Source organism: Myotis daubentonii, chromosome 3, assembly GCF_963259705.1.
Source record: "Myotis daubentonii chromosome 3, mMyoDau2.1, whole genome shotgun sequence".
In the NCBI taxonomy this organism is placed as follows: Eukaryota; Metazoa; Chordata; class Mammalia; order Chiroptera; family Vespertilionidae; genus Myotis; species Myotis daubentonii.
The window spans coordinates 42,182,827-42,206,255 of record NC_081842.1 but is presented as its reverse complement, the minus strand read 5'-3'; the positions used below and the strand labels follow the sequence as shown (position 1 = coordinate 42,206,255).

Genomic DNA, 23,429 nt, shown 5'->3' with positions numbered 1-23,429 from the left:
GATCAGGCAAAGCCTCCAGAGACCTCTTCTGTCTACACAGACTAATAGGATTCCGACTTGAATTGCCCCCAGGCAATTGTCCTCAGGTGTAGTGAGAGTTTTTTCAATAGGGTGGGGCATTTCTTCTGCCTGGAGGCTAATTGTTGCTTTTAATCTCTTAAGTCGCCTCAGGGCAAGGTGTTTTCCAATAGGGTGACTCAACTGTCTTACTCCCAGGCAAGGCAAATGTCTATGTGGGAAAGATGTCCTCTGCTGTGTGAGGGAATGACAGCCCAGGAAACTTGGGGTGTCTGCCTTCTGAGCTCTATCCCCCGAGTCCCCAGTCCTGGGTTCTGCTCTCACGGCTCCAGTCCACTTCATCCTCCCTCTGCCAGAGCACAAGGTGGGTGACTCCACGGGGAATTTTTGTGCATTGGCCCTTCAAGAGGGTGCCCTAACATTCAGCTGCCACTCCCTGGCAGACAGCACCCTGCTACTTTTCACAGCCAGATGTTATGTGGGTACCCTCCTCAGATTTGGTGCTCTCTGCTGGAGAGCCAAGCTTCGGGATTAGATCCCAGAGTTCTCAGTGGCACCCCCCCGACCCCCACCCCCAGCTGAGATATCTCTTTGGGACTTCAGTTGCTGTCTATGGGTGCCGGGCTAGCCCTTTTGCGCCTCCACCCCTCCTACCAGTCTCTATGCCAGTGATGGCGAACCTTTTGAGCTCGGCGTGTCAGCATTTTGAAAAACCCTAACTTAACTCTGGGGCTGTGTCACATATAAAAATTTTTTGATATTTGCAACCATAGTAAAACAAAGACTTATATTTTTGATATTTATTTTATATATTTAAATGCCATTTAACAAAGAAAAATCAACCAAAAAATGAGTTCGCGTGTCACCTCTGACACGCGTGTCATAGGTTCGCCATTACTGCTCTATGCAGTCTCTGCCTTTGGTCCTTGGGTATCAGGGTTCTCTCCTGTGAGTTTTCCGTTGATTATTCAGGAAGCCTTTCCGTATTTCAGTTGTAATTCCAGCTTGTTCCTGGGAGCATGTCCGTGCAGCATCCACCTACTCTGCCGCCATTTTTAATCCTTAGATTGCCTCTTTTTTCTTTGGGAAGAAGGGATGGAACTGATGGAATTAGACCAGGTGTTAAGTCTAGGTTTGCTGTCATGGGCTTTAGCACAAGTGAACCAATTTTGGGGCTGTGGTTTTCTTTTTTAACAGATATTAACATGATTTGTGGTCACTCCAAGTTCAGTCACTGCTACAAAAATCTTATTCCTTAATATTTAAATTTTCTAGGGGGTGGTAATGAAAACAAAAGATTGAGAAACACGATGTAAAGCAACTTGTGCAGGACCCCCAGCAGCTGGAGTGGGTGGCTCCTCCCGCAGGCCCCACGGCCAGCATTCTCTCTGCTTCCCTTGTTCAGCTCCTTCCTTGTATTTCTCTGGGCCAGTTGTTCAAACCTAACTTATCAGAGGGTTGAGACGGATTGGTATTCTTCAAACTGTAGTTTAACCAGCATATTTTACTTAATAAAATGGAATAGAACAAAATAGAATAGAAAATCAAAATATAGGGAAAGTCTTCTTTTAGGAAACGTCTGTTTTGTGTCCATACCTGGTTATGAAGTCAAATACTGGTTCAGTATTACTTTGGGTTCTAGTCAAAAAAGAGTTTGAAAAAAACTGAATTAGAATTTTATTTTAATCCTCGCCCAAGGACATGCTTAGAGAGAGGAAGAGAGAGAGAGAAACATCGATGTGACCTCCATACCCCCGCAACCCCGGTATGTGCCCTGACTAGGAATCAAACCGGCAGCCTTTTGGTGCACGGGAAGATGCTCACCAACTGAGCCCCTCAGGCCGGGCTGACTTAGATGATCTTGAAGCACCTTGGCTTTCCAGTCATCATCTTTGACTCTGGTCAAATGCCAATCTCAGGAGCAAGTAGGTTAAATGATTCATTCAAGGACACAAACTGCCAGGGAGAACAGCCAGAACTGTAACTCCTGATTTCTAGATTAGTTTTCTTTCCACAAAGAATGTTTTAGTAAATCACTTTGTAGGGTTAAGGTTTAACTAAGGTCATATCTGTACTTGGTTTCAGGTTTTAAAAAATTGAGATTATTTGAAAGAATATTGACTGAACTTGCATATCCTATTTAATTATAACTCCATTTGGACTCATTTTATAGGAGATGGGCTTGGAAGCAAAGAACCATGAAGTATGCAACAACCACAGGTATTAACAGTTTGTGTTGTACTGTTTGGCTTTGCTTCAGATGGTGAAGTAAGAAACGGAAATGTTTAATCCTTTAATTGGTGCATAATAGAAGTAGTTCTCATATACTTTTGAAGTTTTGGATTTTTGTGATAAATTTTTTTAGTAAGTATTGTCATAATTTTTATCTTCTTTATGTCATATATCTTGCTGTTGTATATAAAATATGTAGGAAAATATATTTTATACTTATGTTATTTCTATCTGACTCAGTGTATTGAATTGGAAAAACATAACTGTGATGATCTAAATCAATGCTTTATAACATGCATTTTAAGTAGCAGGACTTTTTTTTTCCAAATAAAAGTTTACATGAAATCCCCAATTATAAAACATATTTAAATATAACTTGTAGGTGATTGGTGTAGCTCTCTCCCCTTCCTCACTAAACACAAATGTATACTTCATCCCAACAGCCCCTGTGACCTGTGACAACTCTTGGGCTCTATAGATCCTTATTTAAAAACATTGTTTTAAATTATATATAACCTTATTTTTTGAGAAAATAACTATTATGGACTTTCATAGAATAATAACTACATACCTATAAATAATCACTTTAAATGTAATGAATTAAGTGCTCCAATCAAAAGATATGTGTGTAATGATGGAAGTGGATTTCATGTATTAGTATAATATCATGTCATTATAGCACTGATGACAGTGAACTGATGCAATATTCATTTATATTACAAGAGAATCATACATCCCTGTGCTCAGAGTGATAGAGGTAGTGGAGCCAAGTGTCTAAGACAGTGATGGCGAACCTATGACACGCATGTCAGAAGTGACACGTGAACTCATTTTTTTGGTTGATTTTTCTTTGTTAAATGGCATTTAAATATATAAAATAAATATCAAAAATATAAATCTTTGTTTTACTATGGTTGCAAATATCAAAAAATTTCTATATGTGACACGACACCAGAGTTAAGTTAGGGTTTTTCAAAATGCTGACACGCCGAGCTCAAAAGTTTTGCCATCACTGGTCTAAGAGCTCAAATTCTGGAGTGAAGCTAACCTGGGTTCAATCTTAGATCCACCATTTCTTTAGCTATATAATTTTGGGAATGTAACATTTCTTTCAACCTTAATTTCTTCATTTGAAAAATTGAGATAATAATAATAATAATCATATCTACTTAATATAATAATTGTGAAGGCTTAACTCTAGATAGAGTCTTTTTAGCACAGGACCTGGAGCATAGAGTGCACTTACTTAAAGATTGGTTATTACTGCAATAACTGAAATGATGAAAACACTAGAAGGAATCAACAGCAGATTAGATGAAGCAGGGGGTCTAATCAGTGATTTAGAAGACAAGGTAGCAGAAAACACCCAATTAGAGCAGAAAAAAAACAATTAAATTAGGAAAGTTTAAGGGACTTCTGTGATAACATCAAGTGTAATAACATATGCATAATAGGGGTACCAGGAGGTAAAGAGAGAGAGCAGGGAATTGAGAACCTATTTGAAGAAATAATGACTGGAACCTTCCCTAACCCAGTGAAGGAAAAATACAAGTCAAGGAAGTACAGAGAGTCCCTCCCAAAATGAATTCAAAGAGGCCCACACAAGACACATCATAATTAAAATGGCAAAGGTTAAAGACAAAGAGAGAATCTTAAAAGCAGTAAGAGAAAGATAGTTCTTACAAGGGAGCCCCCTTAAAACTGCCAGCTAACTTCTCAACAGAAACATGTCAGGCCAGTAGGGATTGACATGAAATATTCAAAGTGATGAAAAATAAGCTAGAACCAAGACTACTTTACCCTGCAAGGCTATCATTTAAAATTGAAGGAGAGATAAAGAAAAAGCCAAAGGAGTTCACCACCACCAAACCAAGAAATGTTAAAGGAGCTTCTTTAAGAGGGGGCGGTGGGAGGAACATAAATATGAATAATAAAATGCCAATAACTATGTACCAATAAATAATCACTTTAAATGTAAATGAATTAAGTGCTTCAATCAAAAGATATAGGGTGGGTCTATGTATATTCTGTCTAAAAGGTATCCACTTTAGATCGAAAGTCACACACAAAGTGAAAGGTTAGAAAACATATTTCATGCAAGTAGAAAAAAAAATCTGGGGTAACAGTCCTTATATCAGACAAAAATGGACCTTAAAACAAAGGCTGAGGTAAGAGACAGAGAAGGACATTACATAATGATAAAGGAATGAATCCAACAAGAGGATATAGCCTTTGTAAACAGTTATGCGCCTAAATATATAAAGCAAATCTTGATGGACATAAAAGGAGAGATGGACAGTAATACAGTCAGTAGGGACTTTAATACACCATTGACATCAATGGATATATCTTCCAGACAGAAAATCATTAAGGAAACTGTGGCCTTAAGTGACACATTTCACCAGATGGATTTAATATTTTAAGAGCATTTCACCCCAAAGCAGTAGAATATACATTCTTTTCAAGTGCACATGGAAAATTTTCCAAGATAAACCACGTTATGCCACAAAACAAGTCTCAGTAAATTGAAGAAGATTGAAATCATATCAAGCATCTTCTCTGACTACAATGGTATGAAACTAGAAATCAATTACAAGACAAAAAAAACCCTTAAAAACACACCAACATGTGGAGGCTAATAACATGTTACTAAATAGTTAATGAGTTAACAATGAGACCAAGGAAGAAATCAAAAGATGCCTTGAGATAAATGAAAATGAAAACACAAAAACACAAAATCTATGTGACACAGTCAAAGCAATCATAAGAGGAAATTCATAGCAATACTAGCCTACCTCATCAAACTAGAAAAATCTCAAAAGAACTGGAAAAATAACAACAAAGCTCAAAGTGAGTAGAAGGAAGGGAAAAGGAAATAATAAAGATCAGAGTAGAATAAACAAAATAGAGTAAAAAAAAAAAAAAGCAATACAAAAAAATCAATGAACCAAGAGCTGATTTTTTAAAAAGATGAACAAAACTGGTAAACGTTTAACCAGACTCATCAAGAAAAGAGGAGAGAGAACCCAAATTAATAAAATCAGAAATAAAAGGCCAGAAGTAACAACTGACACACAGAAGTACAAAGGATTATAAGAAAGACTCCAAATAATTATATGCCTACATATTGAACAATGTGGAAGAAATAGATAAATCCCTAGAAATATAAAAATTTTTAAGACTGAATCAAGAAGAAAATCTGAACAGGTGACTACTACGTGAAATCAAAACTGATAAACAAAAACTCTCAACAAACAAATCCTGGATCAGATGGAGTCACAGTTGAATTTTATCAAACATTTAAAAGAGACTTAACACCTATCTTTCTCAAATTATTCCAAACAATTCAAGAAGAGGGAAGGTTCCAAAGCTCATTTTATGAGGCCAGCATTATCCTGATTCCCAAACTAGACAAAGACATTATAAAAAAGAAAACTATAGGCCAGTAATCCTAATGAACATAGATGCAGAAATCCTCAACAAGATATTAGCAAAACAAATTCAGCAATACATAAAAAAGATCATACACAATGATCAAGTGGGGTTTATTCCTGGGATGCAAGGTTGATTCAGTATCTACAAATCAATTAACATGATACATCACATAAACAAAATGAAGGATGAAAATCATATGATGATATCAACAGATGCAGAGTAGCATTTTATAAAATCAAGCACCCATTTATGATAATTCTCTAAAGTGGAAATAGCGGTAACATGCCTCAACATAAAGACCATTTATGACAAACCCATAGCTAACATCATACTCAATGGGCAAAAATTAAAAGTGTTTCCCTTAATCTGAAACAAGACAGAGATGTCTGCTTTCACCACTCTTATTCAACATAGTACTGGAAGTCCTAGTACAGCAATCAGACAAGAAAAAAGTAAAAAGCATCCAAATTGGAAAGGAAGATATAAAACTGCCATTATTTGCAGATGCCATAATACCATATATAGAGAACCCTCAAGAGTCCACCAAAATACGATTAGAACTGATAAATGATTGAGTAAAGTAGTAGGATATAAAAATAAATATTCAGAAGTTGGTTGCATTTTTATACATCAATAAATGAACTATCAAAAAGAGAAATTAAGAAAACAATTCTGTTTACAATTGCATAAAAAAATACCTAGGAGTAAATTCAACCAAGGAGGTAAAGACCTTTACTTGAAAAATTGTAAGAAATCAAGAAGATACAAATAAATGAAAGCATATACCCTACTCATGGATAGGAAGAATTAACATTGTTAAAATGTCCATATTTCCCAAAGCAATCTATAGATTCAACACAATTTCTATCAAAAATACCAATGGCATATTTCACAGAAGTAGAACAAATAATCCACATATTTATAAGGAACCCCAGAGGACCCTCAAATAGCCACAGCAATCTTGAGAAAGAAGAACAAAGTTGGAGGTATCACACTGTTTGATACCAAACTATACTGTCAGGCTAGATCATCAAAATAGCATGGTTCAGTCATAAAAACAGACAATAAATCAATAGAACAGAATAGAGAGCTCAGAAAAACCCACGCCTATATGGTCAGTTAATGTATGACAAAGGAGGTAAGAACATACAATGGGGGTAAAAATAGTCTATTCAATAAATAGTGCTGGGAAAACTGAACAGGAGAAAAATGAAACTAGACCACCTTCTCACACCATATGCAAGAATAAACTCAAAATGGATTAAAGAATTAAATGTAAGACCCCAAGCCACAAAATTCCTAGTAGAAAACATTGGCAGTAAACTCTGACATTTCTCTTAGCAATATTCTTTCTGATATATCTCCTTGGGCAAGGGAAACAAAAGAAAAAATAAACAAATGGGACTATATCAAACTAAAAAGTTTTTGCACAGCAAAGGAAACTATCAGTAATATGAAAAGACAACCCACTGAATGAGAGGAGATACTTGCAAATGATATATTGGCTAAGGGATTAATACCCAAAATTTATAAAGAACTCATACAACTCAACATCAGAGAAACAATCCAATTCAAAAATGGGCAGAGGACCCGAATAGACACTGCTTCAGAGAGGACCTGCAGGTGTTTACTAGACATATGAAAAGATGCTCCATGTCATAAATTATCAGCGAATGTAAATTAAAAATAATGAACGTCACATCTGTCAGAATGGCTGTCATCAATAAGTCCACAAACAAGTGTCGGGGAGGATGTTGAGAAAGGGGAATGCCCTCGTACAATGTTTGAATGCAAATCAGTGCAGCCCCTATGGAAAACTGTGGAGGTTCCTAAAAAAATGAAAAATAGAACTCAGTTATGACCCAGCAACTCCATTTCTGGTATATATCCAAAGAAACCCAAAACATTCATTTGAAACGATATATGCACCTCTATGTTCACTGCAGCATTATTTATAATAGCCAAGATATGGAAGCAACCCAACTGTGTATGAGTAGACAAGTGGGTGAAGAAGAAGTGGTTAGATATATACAATGGAGTATTACTGGGCCATAAAAAAGAATGAAATATTACCATTTGCAACAACATGGATGGATCTAGAGGGTATTACGCTACGTGAAATAAGTCCAACAGAGAAAGACAAATGTCAGGTAAAGGATCTAAAAAAATAAAATAGAAACAGACTCATAGATGCATTGAACAAACTTATGGTTGCCAGATGGTGGGAGGTAGGGGGCAGGGGGAGGGGGGTTGGAGGGCTTGGTGAAAAAGGTAAAGGGATTGAGAGGTCTGAATAAATTGGTAGTTACAAAATAGTCATGGGGATATAAAGTGCAGCATAGGGAACATAGTCAATCATATTGTAATTAGCTATGTATGGTGCCAGGTGGATACTTGAATTATCAGGGGATCACTTTGTAAATTATATAATTGTCTAACCATTATGCTGTACACCTGAAACTAATCTATATAATAAAAGGCTAAGCAACCATTTCGGCGGAATGACCAGAACGACCAGTCACTATGATGTGCACTGACCACCAGGGGGCAGACGCTCAATGCAGGAGCTGCCCCCTGTTGGTCAGTGCGCTCCCACAGGAGGAGTGACACTCAGCCAGAAGCTGGACTCACAACTGGCAAACGCAGCTGCCACAGTGTCGGGAACCTCTCGACATAATTATATGCCTACATATTGAACAATGTGGAAGAAATGGATAACAGTGGCCTTAAATGACACATTTCACCAGACGGATTTAATATTTTATATATTCTACCCCAAAGCAGTAGAATATACATTCTTTTCAAGTGCACATGGCAGCAGCAGCAGGTGCAGTGGGCTGTGATGAGTGTGCGAGCGGCGTGGTGCCTGGCCCCTATTCGGGCTCCTCCCTGGCCACCTGCCGCTTGGCACACTGCTACAACCCCTGAGGGGCCCCGGACTGCAAGAGGGATGTCCGATTGCCGGCTTAGGCCCAATCCTGGTGCCATTCTCTGTAGAAGGCAGTCAGTCTGAACAACTCAGTGACTCAGGGAACTCAGGGTGAGCCTGCCTCCGTGTTTGAGTCACCCACTCGATGGTGTTCATAGGACAGACCATGGTGGCCCAGCCTGTGCACGTGCAGCAGCTGCTGAAGCTCAAGCAGCAGGCTGTGCAGCAGCAGAAGGCCATCCAGCCACAAGCCGGCAGTTGGACATTCCCCTAGGGGTCCTAGACTGTGAGAGGGCACAGGCCTGGCTGAGGGACCTGCCCCCTGCCCCCCAGTGCATGAACTTCATGCACCAGGTCTCTAGTATAAAATAATGTTGAATGTCAACTGTAATTGAAAAACAAAATTTTTAAAAGATTATTATTAACTATGATTTTTTAAGCTATTTTGATCTTTGGCATAACAAGCATCTTTTAATCTTATTTTAAGCTGAAAAATCTGAGTAATTTAAGAGTTTGTGTTAATAAGGATATCTTGAATTACAATGACAAGAAATGCACTGTCTAATATTAGTTAAAATGGTTATTTTAGGCTCTGCTTTGCTGATTTTACCAACATAAATATTTATCAGCTTGTTAATATCATAAAACATTTATTTTGCCTTTTTATTCCTTGCTCCCCAGTAATATTTTTTGTATGACTTTTATGGTGTTTTAGGATGCAACATTACCAAAGTCCTCATTGCCAACAGAGGAGAAATCGCCTGCAGGGTGATGCGAACAGCTAAAAAAATGGGTATACAGTCCGTGGCTGTTTACAGTGAGGCTGACAGGAACTCCATGCATGTGGATATGGTATGTTGCTAAAAACTGGAAATCAGATTTTGTAAGTGATCATATTTGTTAGTGTGTCAGTGTTTTAGTTCTTGACAGTTTGTATTTGCTAGTGTTAACAGTGTGCAGTAGGTAAGTTCAGCTGCTCACTAATAATTCCTTTTGGGGACATTTTCCAAATGAGTCACCAGTGGAACTAAACAGAATACTCTGTGATGTAGTTGATTTACAGGCCAGGTCCTGTCAGTAGGATTGGTTAAAGCAGTTCACAGAAGGTGGCTGATGCACAGACCACACTTTGAGGGGCTCCTATCCACATCCCTGATGTGCAAGGAAAAGGATCAAGATTCTAGTTTTAGCACCTACTACTTACTGGCCAAGGGTCTTAGACAAGTCACTCAATGTTTCAGAGACTTGGCTTAACTGGAAAATTATAACTACAGGGACCTTCCTCCCCCAAGGTTTGTACGTGTTAGCAATTGTAACTAGCTTTATCCCTTAGACAGAACCAGGCCTGGGTGAATTCAGCTGTCATCCTTCGTTACGTCCACAGCAAATCCCCAAGCACTGACAAGTCCACCGTGATGAGTTTCGCTTGGCCTTCCAGCTTTGCGTAGTAGGCCCATGCAGCCTTCTAGCCACTGTTCTGTCTCATGTTGTGAATGCCTGTTGCTGTCTACCCTAAGCCACTTTCATTTTACTTTAGTGTGCGACATATATTTATACATAAAAATCAGGTTTGGGCATTCTCCTAATGCAAAAGATTTCAAAATGGATTATTATTTTTTTAAATATATTTTTATTGCTCTCAGAGAAAGGAAGGGAAAGGGAGAGAGAAATAGAAACATCAATGATGAGAGTGAATCACTGATCGGCTGCCTCCTGCACACCCCCGACTGGGGATTGAGCCCACAACCTGGGCATGTGCCCTGACCAGGAATCGAACCATGACCTTCTGGTTCATAGGTTGATGTTCAACCACTGAGCCACACCGTCTGGGCCACAGTGGCTTATTTTTATAGCATAGATATGAGCTGGTACTTTTGTGTTGTTCTTGGGGAGCCAGCATTTCTATGTTTCTATTTCTATCTCTAATTCTATGTCCCTGAAGCAGTCCTATATAGAGTTCTAGGTCTGTGGTTTTCTAAACATATGCCTTTTGTTAAACAGGCAGATGAAGCGCATTTCATTGGTCCTGCTCCCTCTCAGCAGAGCTACCTATCTATGGAGAAAATCATTCAAGTGGCCAAGATCTCTGCTGCACAGGTAAGGGTGATGAAGAGATATACAATACAAAAGTAAACGTGTTGCCCAATTTTCACAAAATTCCTTATTATGTAGAGAATACATTTTCTATTTTTAGCCATTCCCAGTTTCTATCTTTCCTGCTAAAAACATTAATATGGAATGAACAATCCAGACAGGCTTGCAATTTTGTGAACCACCAGGGTGAATTGGCAGCTAAATGTATGCCTGATGGGTAGGGAAATTGCCCACTGGTGGCAGTAGTAGTATTGCTGGTTTTTCTTTTTCAATCCATTCAAATGCCCAAGAATACTGTGGTTTGGATATAGTGAGCTATTCTTCTTAAGAGAAATTAAACTTCTTGAGGTCATTCCCAGAACGTGTGATTGAACTCGATATATTCACAAGTAGATAGCTGCTCTTCTTTTTAGTTTGAAGGGAGAGTATTTATCTAGCTCATCAGAGTTCTATCAATTTAATATCTGTTCAAAAGAAGGGAAGCTAGCAATACTTTGAAAATGAAATTAAGGAAACAGTTACAGTGATAAATGCTATCATCAAAATCAAATAGTAACAAGGTTAGCAAAAGTAGTTCAAGACCAGTGTATTGAAGACTAAAACACTGCTGAGCAAAAGTAAATGAGTCCTAAATAAACAGGCAGATAAATCACTGGAAAGCTCAATATTGTTAAGATGGCAGTTCTTTCCAAATGGACTGATAGGTTTAATTCACTCTATATCAAAATCCCAATAGGCTATTTTATAGAACTTGACAAGCCTGGTCCTCAAATAGCTACAGGCCTAGTATATAGTTAAAACACGTTTGAAAAGACTAACAAATGTGTAGGGCATTTAAACGAGGCATGCGGCCCACCAGCTGCGAGTTTGACATGTTTGGTATAGGATTTAGACCCTCTATTTCAAAACTCATTATAAAACTACAGTAACCAACAGTGTGTTAACAGAAGGACAAATATACAGGTTAGTGGAACAGAATAGAAAGTTCACATTTATGGTTAATTAATTTTTGAATAAAGGTAAAGTAATGTCATAGGGAAAGGGTGGTTTTTTCAACAAATGGTGCTGGAACAATTGGCTATCTATATGCAAAAAGATGAACCTAACGTCTAGTTCCTACACTCTTACCTTACACTTTTCATAAAAAACAAAAATAACTTGAAATGTAGCATATGTCTAAATGGAAGACCTACAACTATAAAATTTCTGGAAGGAAACAAAAGAGAAAATCTTTGAGAGGGTTAGGCAATAATTTCTTCAGTATAATATAAGCAAGATTCATGAAAGAAAAAATTGATAAAATAAACTTCACCAAAATTTAAAACTTTTGCTCTTCAAATGAAACCATTAAGAACTTAAAAGATCAGCCATGGACTGGGAGAAAATATGTGCATAACATATATTTGATAAAGAGTGGTATCCAGAATTTTTAAGGAATACTTTCCAACTCAAACAACCTAATTGAAGAAAATGGGCAAAAGATTTGAATAGACACATCACCAAAGAAGATACACAAATGGCAATAAGCCCAATAAGAGATTCTCAATATCATTAGTCATTAGGGAAATTGACATGAAAACCACAGTTCTATACCATTTCACACTCACTAGGATGTTATAAATATAAAAGACAGATAAGTGTTGGCAGGAATTTGGAGAAACTTGGAACCATCAAATATTGCTGGTAGAAATGCAAAATAGGACAGCTTCTTTAGAAAACTTAAAAATTTAAACATATACTTACCATATTTTGACCCAACAATTGCCCTCCTGAGCATTTACCCAAGAGAAACGAAAAATAGGCTTGTATGAATGTTCATAACAGCATTATTCATAATGGCCCCAAACTGGAAAAAAATCTAAATGAAATCATGAACTAAATGTAGCATATCATAGTGGAATCAATTCTATAAAAAGAAATAAACTACTGATGCAGACAATTAACAAGGATGAATCTCAAAAAATTACGCTAAGTTGCCCTAACCGGTTTGGCTCAGTGGATAGAGCGCCGGCCTGCGGACTGAAGGGTCCCGGGTTCGATTCTGGTCAAGGGCATGTACCTTGGTTGCAGGCACATCCCCAGTAGGGGGTGTGCAGGAGGCAGCTGATCGATGTTTCTCTCTCATCGATGTTTCTAACTCTCTATCCCTCTCCCTTCCTCTCTGTAAAAAATCAATAAAATATATTTTTTAAAAAATTATGGTAAGTGCCTTGGCCAGTTTGACTCGGTGGCTAGAGTGTCGACCTGCGAACTGAAGGGTCCTGGGTTCGATTCCAGTCAAGGGCACATGCCCGGGTTGTGGGCTCAATCCCCAATAGGGGGTGTGCAGGAGGCAGCCGATAAATGATTCTCTCTCATCGTTGATGTTTCTCTCTCTCTCTCTCCCTCTCTTTTCCTCTCTGAAATCAATAGAAAAATATATTTAGAATGTTTCCCTCCCCCCCCAAATTACGCCAAGTTAAAGAATTCAGACACATAAGACTATGTGTACTGTATGATTACGTATCTAGGAAATTTCTTTAAAAAAAAAGTGAAACTATAGAGACAGCAGGTCAGTAAGTTGCTTGGTTCTAGAAGTAAGAATTAATTAGGTATGCACATGGGCACACAGGAACTTATTTGAGTGAAAGAAGTGTTCTAAAACTGGATTGTAGTAATAGTTGCACAATTGTATAAATTTACTACATTCATGAAACTATAAATGGGTGAATATTATATATGTAAATCATACCTAAAAAAAAAAAAGCTGTTTATAAACCAGGGAGGACTGAATGTAGACCTTTTTCAGTTTGCCTAGCATACATAACATTTGACCATTTCATAGAAAATGTCTGAAACTGAGCATTGGTTTGAAAGAAACAAAATTCCAAACTGACATCAAAATGTGACGTGTCGCATTTTATTCAGTATTTAGCATGTTGTTGTTTGCCATCAGTAAGATATGGGCTTTTCTATTCACATGAGTTTCCCAGACATTGGGAGCTTACTGCTTTAATGTTGAAATGTCCTTTAAGCGCAACTATTTTGAAATAGGGTTGGCAGAGCTTTCTTTTTATATTCAGTTGGTTATAATTATTATTTTAGAAGAGCAGATGTCCTGAGGGCTACTGAAGTGGGAGACCGAGTTGCTTAATCCCTCACCAAACAATCTGAGCTGCAACTGTTTGCTTCCCTGTGTCTTCCCTCTTTGCTGTTGGCATGTTTGCCCTAAGAAAACACACTGTTCTTGGGTCACCGATTGTCCCCTTTGGTGAGCGAGAAAGCCAGATACATAAATTTGTTAAAACTCTGAGGAACTTGCAAGTAACTAGGCAAAAGTCTGAGGTAGTCCTCTTTCACTAAAGTATATCCAGGCTTTAGCATATGACTTTTTGTTTGCTTCTTAGTTATCTTTTTAGAGAGGTGACATGGGCACATAGCAACCTGAAGGTAGATGGGGTGTGATTGTGGTAGTGTGTTCTTCTCAGCTTGTGGGTTCCACAGTTTCAGTTCTAAGCCAGCTCTATATGAAGGCAGAGTCAAGAAATCCCCATTACCTTTACTCCTACTTATCCTCCTTGACATTCTACCCTAAAAGCAGTATTATTATAAATTAAAATACAGATTCCTCTGATCCATCCATTCCACTTGTAGATTTATACTTATAAGAATTTAAAGCAGGGACTCAAAGAGATACGGGCACATCAATGTGTATAGCAGCTTTATTCATAATAGCCGGAAGGTGGAAAGAGGTGAGTGGTAAACAAAGTGTCGAATATATACATACAGGGACTATTATTCAGCCTTAAAAAAGGAATGAAATTCTGATTCATGCTACTACATGGATGAACCTGGGAAACATTCTGCTCCGTGAAATAAGCCAGACACAAAAGGGTAAGTTTGTACAATTCCACTTATATCAGGTTCCTGCAATAAACAAATTCATAGAGACGGAAAGTAAAATTTGTGAGACGGAACATTACCAGGCAGTGGGGGGTTAGTGTTTCATGGCACAGAGTTTCTGTGTGGGGTGATGACAGCGTTCTGGAGATGGTTGGTGGTAACAGTTGCCCAGCCTGGTGAATGTGCTTAATGCCACTGAATTGTGCACGTCAATGTGGTTAAAATAGAGGTTTATCTCATGTATTTATTACCACAAGAAAAAGAAATACAGATTCTTCTGGTTCAGGTAAGACTTCAGAACTTCAGTGCAAATGTTTCAGATGTCTGCTTGGAAACAGGCTTTGATAGCGTAGTGTAGGCATCACCAGCACACGGGGAGGCCTCCCCACAGGAAAGCGATGCCGCCTGCATCCCAGTTTGCCAGTGGAGTGCTAGTAAATTTGTCTTTTCATTTCTCGCTTCTAGGCTATCCATCCTGGGTACGGTTTTCTTTCAGAAAACATGGAATTTGCCGAACTATGTAAGCAAGAAGGAATTATTTTTATAGGCCCTCCCTCATCTGCAATTAGGGACATGGGTATAAAGAGGTATGAGTGTGTATTTTTTAAATAAGGTCAATTGAAATGATTTATTTTACCTATAATAGACATGCTAATAATACACTTTTGTTGTCATAGCCATAAGTTGTTTATCTGCCACTTCAGAAAAATACTCAGCTAATTATTATTTCTAATCAACATGCTAATTCTTTCGGGGGGATAAAAACAAGGTAGGATGAGTTACCACATGAAAAATTGGATTGAGGGAAATCAACAGATATTTTAATATTTGTATTAATATTTGTTATCTCAGACTATAGTTTCTTTCTTTATCTATGGGATGTTTTCTTTGAAAAGTTCCATTATAATACAGATGATATATTATAGGATTATACACCTGAAACCTATAAAATTTTATTAACTGATATCACCCCAATAAATTCAATAAAAAAGAAAAAATTAAACATAAAATTAAAAGTTCCATTATATTTTGTAGACTGGGCTGTATTTGTTTCTCTTGTATGAAATTTCATAGAATTTGGGTATCTTGGGCTTTTTTGTTGTAAAGTACATCCAAATCAATAATGGCTGCTGCTGGAGTGCCTGTTGTGGAAGGTTATCACGGTGAGGACCAGACAGACCAGTGCCTAAGAGAGCATGCTGGGAGGATCGGCTACCCCGTCATGATCAAAGCCGTCCGTGGTGGAGGAGGAAAAGTAAGACTGTGCGTGCTCATGTTTTCCATTTCCGGCTACTCTCCTTTGTTTTATTTCTGTTGTCGTCAAATCTACCTTTCATCTTAGGGTATGAGGATCGCTAGATCGGAAAAAGAATTTCAAGAACAGCTGGAATCAGCCCGGAGGGAAGCGAAGAAGTCTTTCAATGATGACGCTATGCTGATTGAGAAGTTTGTGGACACTCCAAGGTGGGGTTAGCTTTTTTTTCCCTGACTCAGATATTTTAAATTATAAAAAATGCATGCACATTATATAAAATACGAAGTTCTAGTAGGACATAAGTACATACATTCCCCAATCCCACCCCTGATGTACCCACTATAATGTTATGGTATGCGTACTTCCAGGCATTTTCTATGTGAATAGATACATTTATACATATACAAACAGAATACAACATACATACAGAACAGTGAATCAAATCTTATATAATATTGCATGTTAATATTATATCAGAGATCTTTCCATGTCAGTAAATATAGATCTCATTCTTTTTGTTGACCTTAATATTGGTTCCATAATATTAAGATGCCATTAATTCATTCAATCCATTACTTTTTGATGTAACTTAAGGTCTTTTTAAAATAAAAAAATTCCTGTAAGAAGTTATGCTATATTGTCATGGCTGGTTTTGCTCAGTGGTTAGAATGTCGGCCTGTAGACCCAATGGTCCGGGTTCGATTCCCGGTCAAGGGCATGTACCTAGGTTGCAGGCCAGATCCTGGCCCGGTCAGGGCGTGTGCAGGAGGCAACTGATTGATGTCTCTATCACATCGATGTTTCTCTCCCCCGCCCCCCCGCCCCCGCCCCTTCTACTCTCTCTAAAAATCAATGGGGGGAAAATATCCTTGGGTGAGGATTAACCAGTGTGTTTCAAGAGCACACTAGCACAATCACACCTCATCTATCTTTAGGTTACTATGTGCCCATGTCACCTTTCTAAAAACAAAAACAAACAAGAAATTAAGCTATATTTTACAGAACTCTGTAAGCATCAGTTGAGATGTTCAGAAATGAAATAGTTACCCAATTGAATTATAATTGTAAGTGATGTGTTAACAAGTAATACTAACAGCTCACACTTTTATTGCACTCACCATATGCTGGCCCTAAATATTTTACATATACTAACTAATCTTGCTGTCCAAATTCTAATCTAGTTCTTGCAAGAGCCCCTTTAGATGGGTAGTATTCCCATTTTGCAGGTGAGGATACTGAGCAACAGAACAGTCACATCAGATAACTTGCCTGAGGTCTCCCAGCTAAGATGTAGTGGAGCTTGGATTTCAACCCAGGCAGTTTGACTCTAAAATTCACACTCTAAGCCACTGCACTAAACTGCTACTCCAGGTACCACAATAACAAATGCTGTGTAAATATCTAATTTTTATTTTTTGGAGTTTTCTTTTTATGCCTATTGCTTAAAATAAGGTACTGATTATAAAAGCTTCCTGTTTCATAGACTTTTTGGTAATTTATATAGATATAGATATAGATATAGATATAGATATAGATATAGATATAGATATAGATGATATAGATATAGATATAGATATAGATATAGATAGATATCCTGTATGTCCAGTGACCTGATAAAGACTAGAGAGGGATTTACCTTGAAGGTAATGAGCTGAAGCTTCCCTTGCATGAACCTCTTCCAAGTTCCAGTACCTAATTGTGTCTTCTTTTTAAAGAGGGCCCCCAAATAGTTTTTGTTTCAGACCATACAAGCTTAGAACTGTCCCTGAACATGGCACAGTAAATTAAATTCATTTAGAGTTTGTTAAAAAGAAAAAAAAGTCAAACTTAAAATCAGCCAGTTGATTAGGAGCACATAACATAATGCCGCCTGCTAGTGGGAAGCCAGGAAAAGACAGAGGAAAATCTAAGATAAACCAGGGCTTCCTCCTGCAGCATCTTTCCAGAAGAATAGGCCGACTCTCCAAGGGGCATACTCTGGAGTTAGATTGCTGTGGACACATCAGCCAGCTATTTCGGTGACTGTAAGTCCATGCTCCAACATTTTTTGAAGCTGTGAATTCTTTCCTTGGGAAACGTTAGCTACATATTACCTCACATTGTAATTTATTCCTCCAATAGCTGGGAAACTCCTGGGAATCAAGGACCTGCTAGTATATTTCTTTTTCATCTTCCCCTATATATTACTACCTGGCATACTACTTTCTTCATGATAGGCATCAATAATATTTTTTTAAATATAGAAGTAATGTGAATACATTACAAATTTTCGGAAAATACAGGAGTTGGAAAACAAACTCACTCATAATCTAGTTCTCTATATTAACATTTCTATATATTTCTGTGCCGTATTTTCTAGTAATAATATTTTAATATCATGATAATTGTACTGAATGTAGTATATTATATCCTGCTAAATAGCTACCTGTTGAATAAGTGGAGTGTGAGAAAATTGTCAAGATGATGCTGGTAACTGAGAAAAGTACATACAAGATGTTTTCTAGATCTGATCAGTTACTGTGTTTATCTGAAAGGCTGGGACAGAAAATGGTCTTCAAAGTGTACTATTTGGAGGATAATAAGAGAACCCGGATTCCGTCCTCACTTCATAGTCAATAAATAATCTATGTGAATTTAAAATGTCACTAGGAAAATAACAACTTTAGAACTTTTAGAAAATATCAAGGCATTCCTAATAGAATCCAGCTGTGTCCACCTACCAGTATCTGGTCTAGCCAGACCCCCAGTGGCTGGCTGGAGCGGTTAGGATTGGTTCTGAGATGGTGCTCCAGATCCTCTACCTTAGGTCAAGCAGCAGAAAAGATGAGTCAGCAAAAGGAAAAGGAGAGCCTTAGCTGGTTTGGCTCAGTGGATAGAGCGCCGGCCTGCGGACTGAAGGGTCCCAGGTTTGATTCCAGTCAAGGGCACATGCCCAAGTTGCAGGCTCAATCCCCAGTAGGGGGTGTGCAGGAGGCAGCCAGTCGATGATTCTCTCTCATCATTGATGTTTCTATCACTCTCTTCCTCTCTGAAATCAATAAAAAAAAAAAAAAGCAAAAGGACACAAGTGACTTGGTGATTACAGAATCAAAACGGAAAACACAGATCCTCAGTGACCTTCCTTTGCACGCAGCCGTAGGAAAACTGTGTCCAAGTTTTGCGGCCTCAGAATAAAAACTGTTGTGTTCTGCTCTTGGTGGGGCCCCAGCACGTTCCTTCCTGAACCTGGAGCCCCGGCTACAGTGCCGTCCTCTCTGGAGCAGCTGAAAGATAAGGGAGGGTCCGGAGAAGGTAGACTTTTATCATTGTAATTTGAAAATCAGGTTGTTCGGCTCCAGCATGGAAAGAGCTTGGAAGCTGTTACATCTGAAGAGCAAGCAGAAAGCTGAACAAAATGAAAGTCAGTGACTTAGACCCAGAAGAGAACTGAGGGCACAGGAAAGCCACCCTGAAGTCTGGACAGGCATGTGAGCACCGCGAAGCAGTCAGGATCCGCCTGCGGCAGCGGAAGCCGCTGGAGCCCTAGACTTACAGGGACACTGAAATGGGAATTTTGACAAATTGCCGGAGGTTGATTGTGGACGAGCTTGATAGTGAGAAAACCCTTAAGCCCCAGTGTTAGGGGGGCCTCCCAACTTTTCACTCGTTCTATTGCCAGGAATCCCACCAAGTTCTCACAGTGAAAATCTAAGCAACAATTCTTAAAATTTGGGGGTTGGGGGGTAGAAAAGTAACCTTCCGGAATAGGCCCAGAGCAGTCTATTCTCAGAAACCAAGGCCAACACTCCCAGGGAAACTGCCAGACCTGTTTCTGTCCTGGGGAAAGGGCAGCCGGCCAAGTCTAACCTCTAACCTGCCCGCTGTACCGAAGGGTGAAAAGTGTGAGGAAACACTGCTGAGGCACAGGGTCAGGCCACGTGAAACACTGAGATCGAATCATAGATCAGAGTGTTTTCCCTGCCCTACACCCTGCCATGTCACCAGGGCTCCCGTGTAATCACAGAGGTTCCAACTGAAAGAAGTGCAGGACGCAGACTCTGTCCAGAAAGCAGTTCTTGTTGAAGCCCCAAGACAACAGGAGGAAGAAAAGTAAACCAAGGACATTGGGGGAAAGTGAAGCCTCTGGCACCGACAGCTGCCGCAAACATTAAACACAACGTGCCTCCAAACTGATCAACATTAAACATTAAAGGCCTGTACCTCCGTTCCTGGTATGGGATACATCACATCTGGTTTCCTCCCTCCCACTCTCCCTCCCTTCCTCCCTCCTTCCTTTCCTTCCTTTCCTTTTTTGTATATTTATTTTAATTGATTTTAAAGAGAGGAGGGGAGAGAGAAACATCCATGTGAGAGAGAAACATTGATTGGTTGCCTCCCGCACGCATCTTGACTAGGAATCGAACTACACCCTGGATATGTGTCCTGACCGGGAATCAAACACACCACCTTTTGGTGTGTATTGTACGATGCTTCCACCAATTGAGCCACACCAGCCAGGACCATCACATCTGGATTTTTTTAAAAAAAATTCCAAGCCTTGCCAAAGCCGGTTTGGCTCATTGGATAGAGCGTTGGCCTGGGGACTGGAAGGTCCCGGGTTCGATTCCGGTCAAGGGCATGTACCTGGGTTGCGGGCACATCCCCAGTAGGAGATGTGCAGGAGGCAGCTGATCGATGTTTCTCTCTCATCGATGTTTCTGGCTCTCTATCTCTCTCCCTTCCTCTCTGTAAAAAATCAATAAAATATATTTTTTAAAAAAAGCACAATTTGAAGAACAATGCAAGTATCAGAACTAGACTGAGATGTGACACAGATTTTGGGATTATCTATGGAATTTAAAGTAAGTGGTTAATATGTTAAGTACTCTAATGGAACAAGTAAAAAAACATGCAAGAACAGAGGGTAATGTAAACAAAGAAATAGAAATTTAAGAAAAAAATCAAATGAAAATGCTAGAAATAAAGAACACCATAACAAAGGAAGAATGCATTTCATGGACTAATCAGTAAACTAGACACAGCTGGAGAAAGAATCAGTGACCTTGAACATATGTCAATGGAAACTTACCAAACAAATACAAAGAGAAGTGAGAATGAAAACAAACAAATACAACATAACTGAACTATCTAACTGCAGAACAACTTTTAAAGGTGTAATGTGCTTATTTGAATACAAGAAGAAAAAGGAATGGGAGAACTATTTCAAAGTAATAATGGCCAAAATGTTCCCAAAATTAATGACAGACACACACTACAGAACCAGGAAGCTCAGAGGACATCAAAGAGGATAACTGTCAAAGAAATTTTAAAATTATATTCAAACATAAGAAAACAAAGACAAATAGGACATCTTGGAAAAAACCAGAGGGGCGAAACTTCCTGTAGTACATCAAACATCTCACAGAAACCATGCAAGCAAGAATCAAGTGGAGTGGAATCTATATAAAATGTTGAAAGGAAAAAACACAAACCTAGAATTCTATATGCAATGAAATTACCCTCAGACATGCAGGAGGAATAAACATGTCCTCAGACAAAATTTGAGGCAATTTGTCACCAGTAGACTTGCCTTGCAAGTAACAATAACAGAAGTTCTTCAAAGAAAAGGAAAAATGATAACAGATTAGAAACTCAGATATAATAAAGGAAGAATATTAGACAAGGACCTAAGAATATTAGACAATTTGTTCAAAATAATAAGAAGAGTGTATTTGGCGATGTTAGCTTAAGGATAAATAAAAAGAGGAGGAAAGGTCAAGAAGGCAAATCCAAAAGGAAGAAATCAACTTCTATTGTGTTGGACAGGTAGGAAGATTTCCGAATGGCCCATCCAGTGGAACTGATAAATCAAGAAAATTAATTTTCCCAAGTGGTTTAATGAAGTATTTTATGGAATGAACAGAAAGGAACAGCTCTGAGCCACTGCTGAGCAGGACACTTAGGGGACTTCTTGTTGTGTGTGTGTGTGTCTTTCTAAGAATTTTTTTTTTTTTTTTTTTTTAGAGAGTGAGAAAGGAAGAGGGAGAGAGAGAAACGTGGATGTTCGAGTGAAGCATCAATTGGGTGCCTCCTGCACACTCCTACGGGGACCCAGCCTGTACCCTGGGGATGTGCCCTCCCTGGGAATTAATTCAGCCAACTGAGCCACATGGCCAGAACTGACTTCCTGGTTTATTTGTTTTGTTATTTTTCTTTATTGTTGACAGATTGCAGCTGTCCCTCCCTTTCCCCCTATTGCCCCTCTTCACCGCCCCACGCCCCAACCCCGCCCCCGGCCTTCACAGCTCTATTGTTTGTGCCCCTGGGCGTACATATATGCATATGAGTTTTTGGTTAATCTCTCCTGCCCTCCTCCCCACTTCTCTGACTTCCTGGTTTTTTTTAAAATTTTCTTCTAGGTTTGACAGTTTTTGTTTTAACTAGTCAATGGGGGAAATATTTGCTGATCACTCGTGTCTGTGTGATGGTGGTGTATATGTGAGGTGAACTACAGTGTGAACATATCACGATAAGCCTACTGAGAAGAATGCTTTCTTGTATTCATTCACCAGATGGTCTGTGTTAGCCTTGTTTTCATAAGTGTTATGTATGTTTACTCTTAATGTGATTTCTCATAATTTTGCTATTTTTATACACAACATTTAAGTGCCTTTTTGTTTTTTTATGACTTAATGTTAGTATAGTCTTAAAAACTAATGAGCCATATTAATTTATTTCTTAACATTTAAATTTTCAATCTGTCATAGTTTAAAAAATCAGACTATAAGAGTTGATTTAAAAAAAAAATCCTGATCATAAAAAAGTTTTCATTGGCTTTTTGAGGATATATGAAATAAGAGTATAACTTATAATTATTAAATAGTCAGCTTTACCAGTATTTGCCTTAACAGTTTGCACTTTTTGTACCTTGCCCCACTCTGAGGTCATAAATATAGGGTGTTCCCCCAAAAATGTATACACACACTTTGTATAATTATAAAGGCAGTGTTTATTTAAGTACGTTTCAGTTTAAAAATTAAGCTATCAGCTCTTAAAGTGTGTATACATTTTTCTGGGACAACCTATATAGTCTCTTGTGTTTTCTGTCTTTTCTTATTTCCTAGTTATTTCATTTTATTTTTCTTTAATGTTCATCCAGTAAATGGAAAGTTTTTCATTGGGTGTTTATAAGGTTTACTGTAGTTCTGTTTCTACATTCATATTCTCTGTTTTGAGGTAAAAATATCCCATCATGTGTAAAATAAAAATAGAGGAATCCTGGTCACCTTGGACAATAGTCTGGCTTGTGGAATGTGATAATTTTCATCCTTAGGAAAGGATGTTAACGTGAGTGTTTGCTTTTAAATAGGCATGTAGAAGTCCAGGTGTTTGGTGATCACCATGGCAATGCTGTGTACTTGTTTGAGAGAGACTGTAGTGTCCAGAGGAGGCATCAGAAGATCATTGAGGAGGCCCCAGGGGTAAGGACCTTGTAAAGAAGTTTGTAACCTTCTCTGTAATGGAAACACTAGTCACTCTGATTTTCATATCAGAAATCTGTGAAGCTAGTGTCTCCCGCAAAGTCCTGCTGGACAGCTGCTTCCA

At 38.5% G+C, this 23,429-nt stretch overlaps 1 protein-coding gene across 1 annotated transcript in view; it reads left to right on the top strand.

Moving 5' to 3' along the window:
• The window catches only part of MCCC1 (methylcrotonyl-CoA carboxylase subunit 1), a 58,824-nt gene that overhangs the window by 7,284 nt on the left and 28,111 nt on the right, over positions 1 to 23,429 (top strand). Inside the window, exons 2-8 of the mRNA XM_059687135.1 lie at positions 2,192 to 2,238; positions 9,330 to 9,466; positions 10,616 to 10,711; positions 15,056 to 15,177; positions 15,698 to 15,845; positions 15,933 to 16,054; positions 23,194 to 23,305. Of these exons, the coding sequence (XP_059543118.1) occupies positions 2,192 to 2,238; positions 9,330 to 9,466; positions 10,616 to 10,711; positions 15,056 to 15,177; positions 15,698 to 15,845; positions 15,933 to 16,054; positions 23,194 to 23,305 (784 nt within the window). The remainder of the gene's footprint in view (positions 1 to 2,191; positions 2,239 to 9,329; positions 9,467 to 10,615; positions 10,712 to 15,055; positions 15,178 to 15,697; positions 15,846 to 15,932; positions 16,055 to 23,193; positions 23,306 to 23,429) is intronic.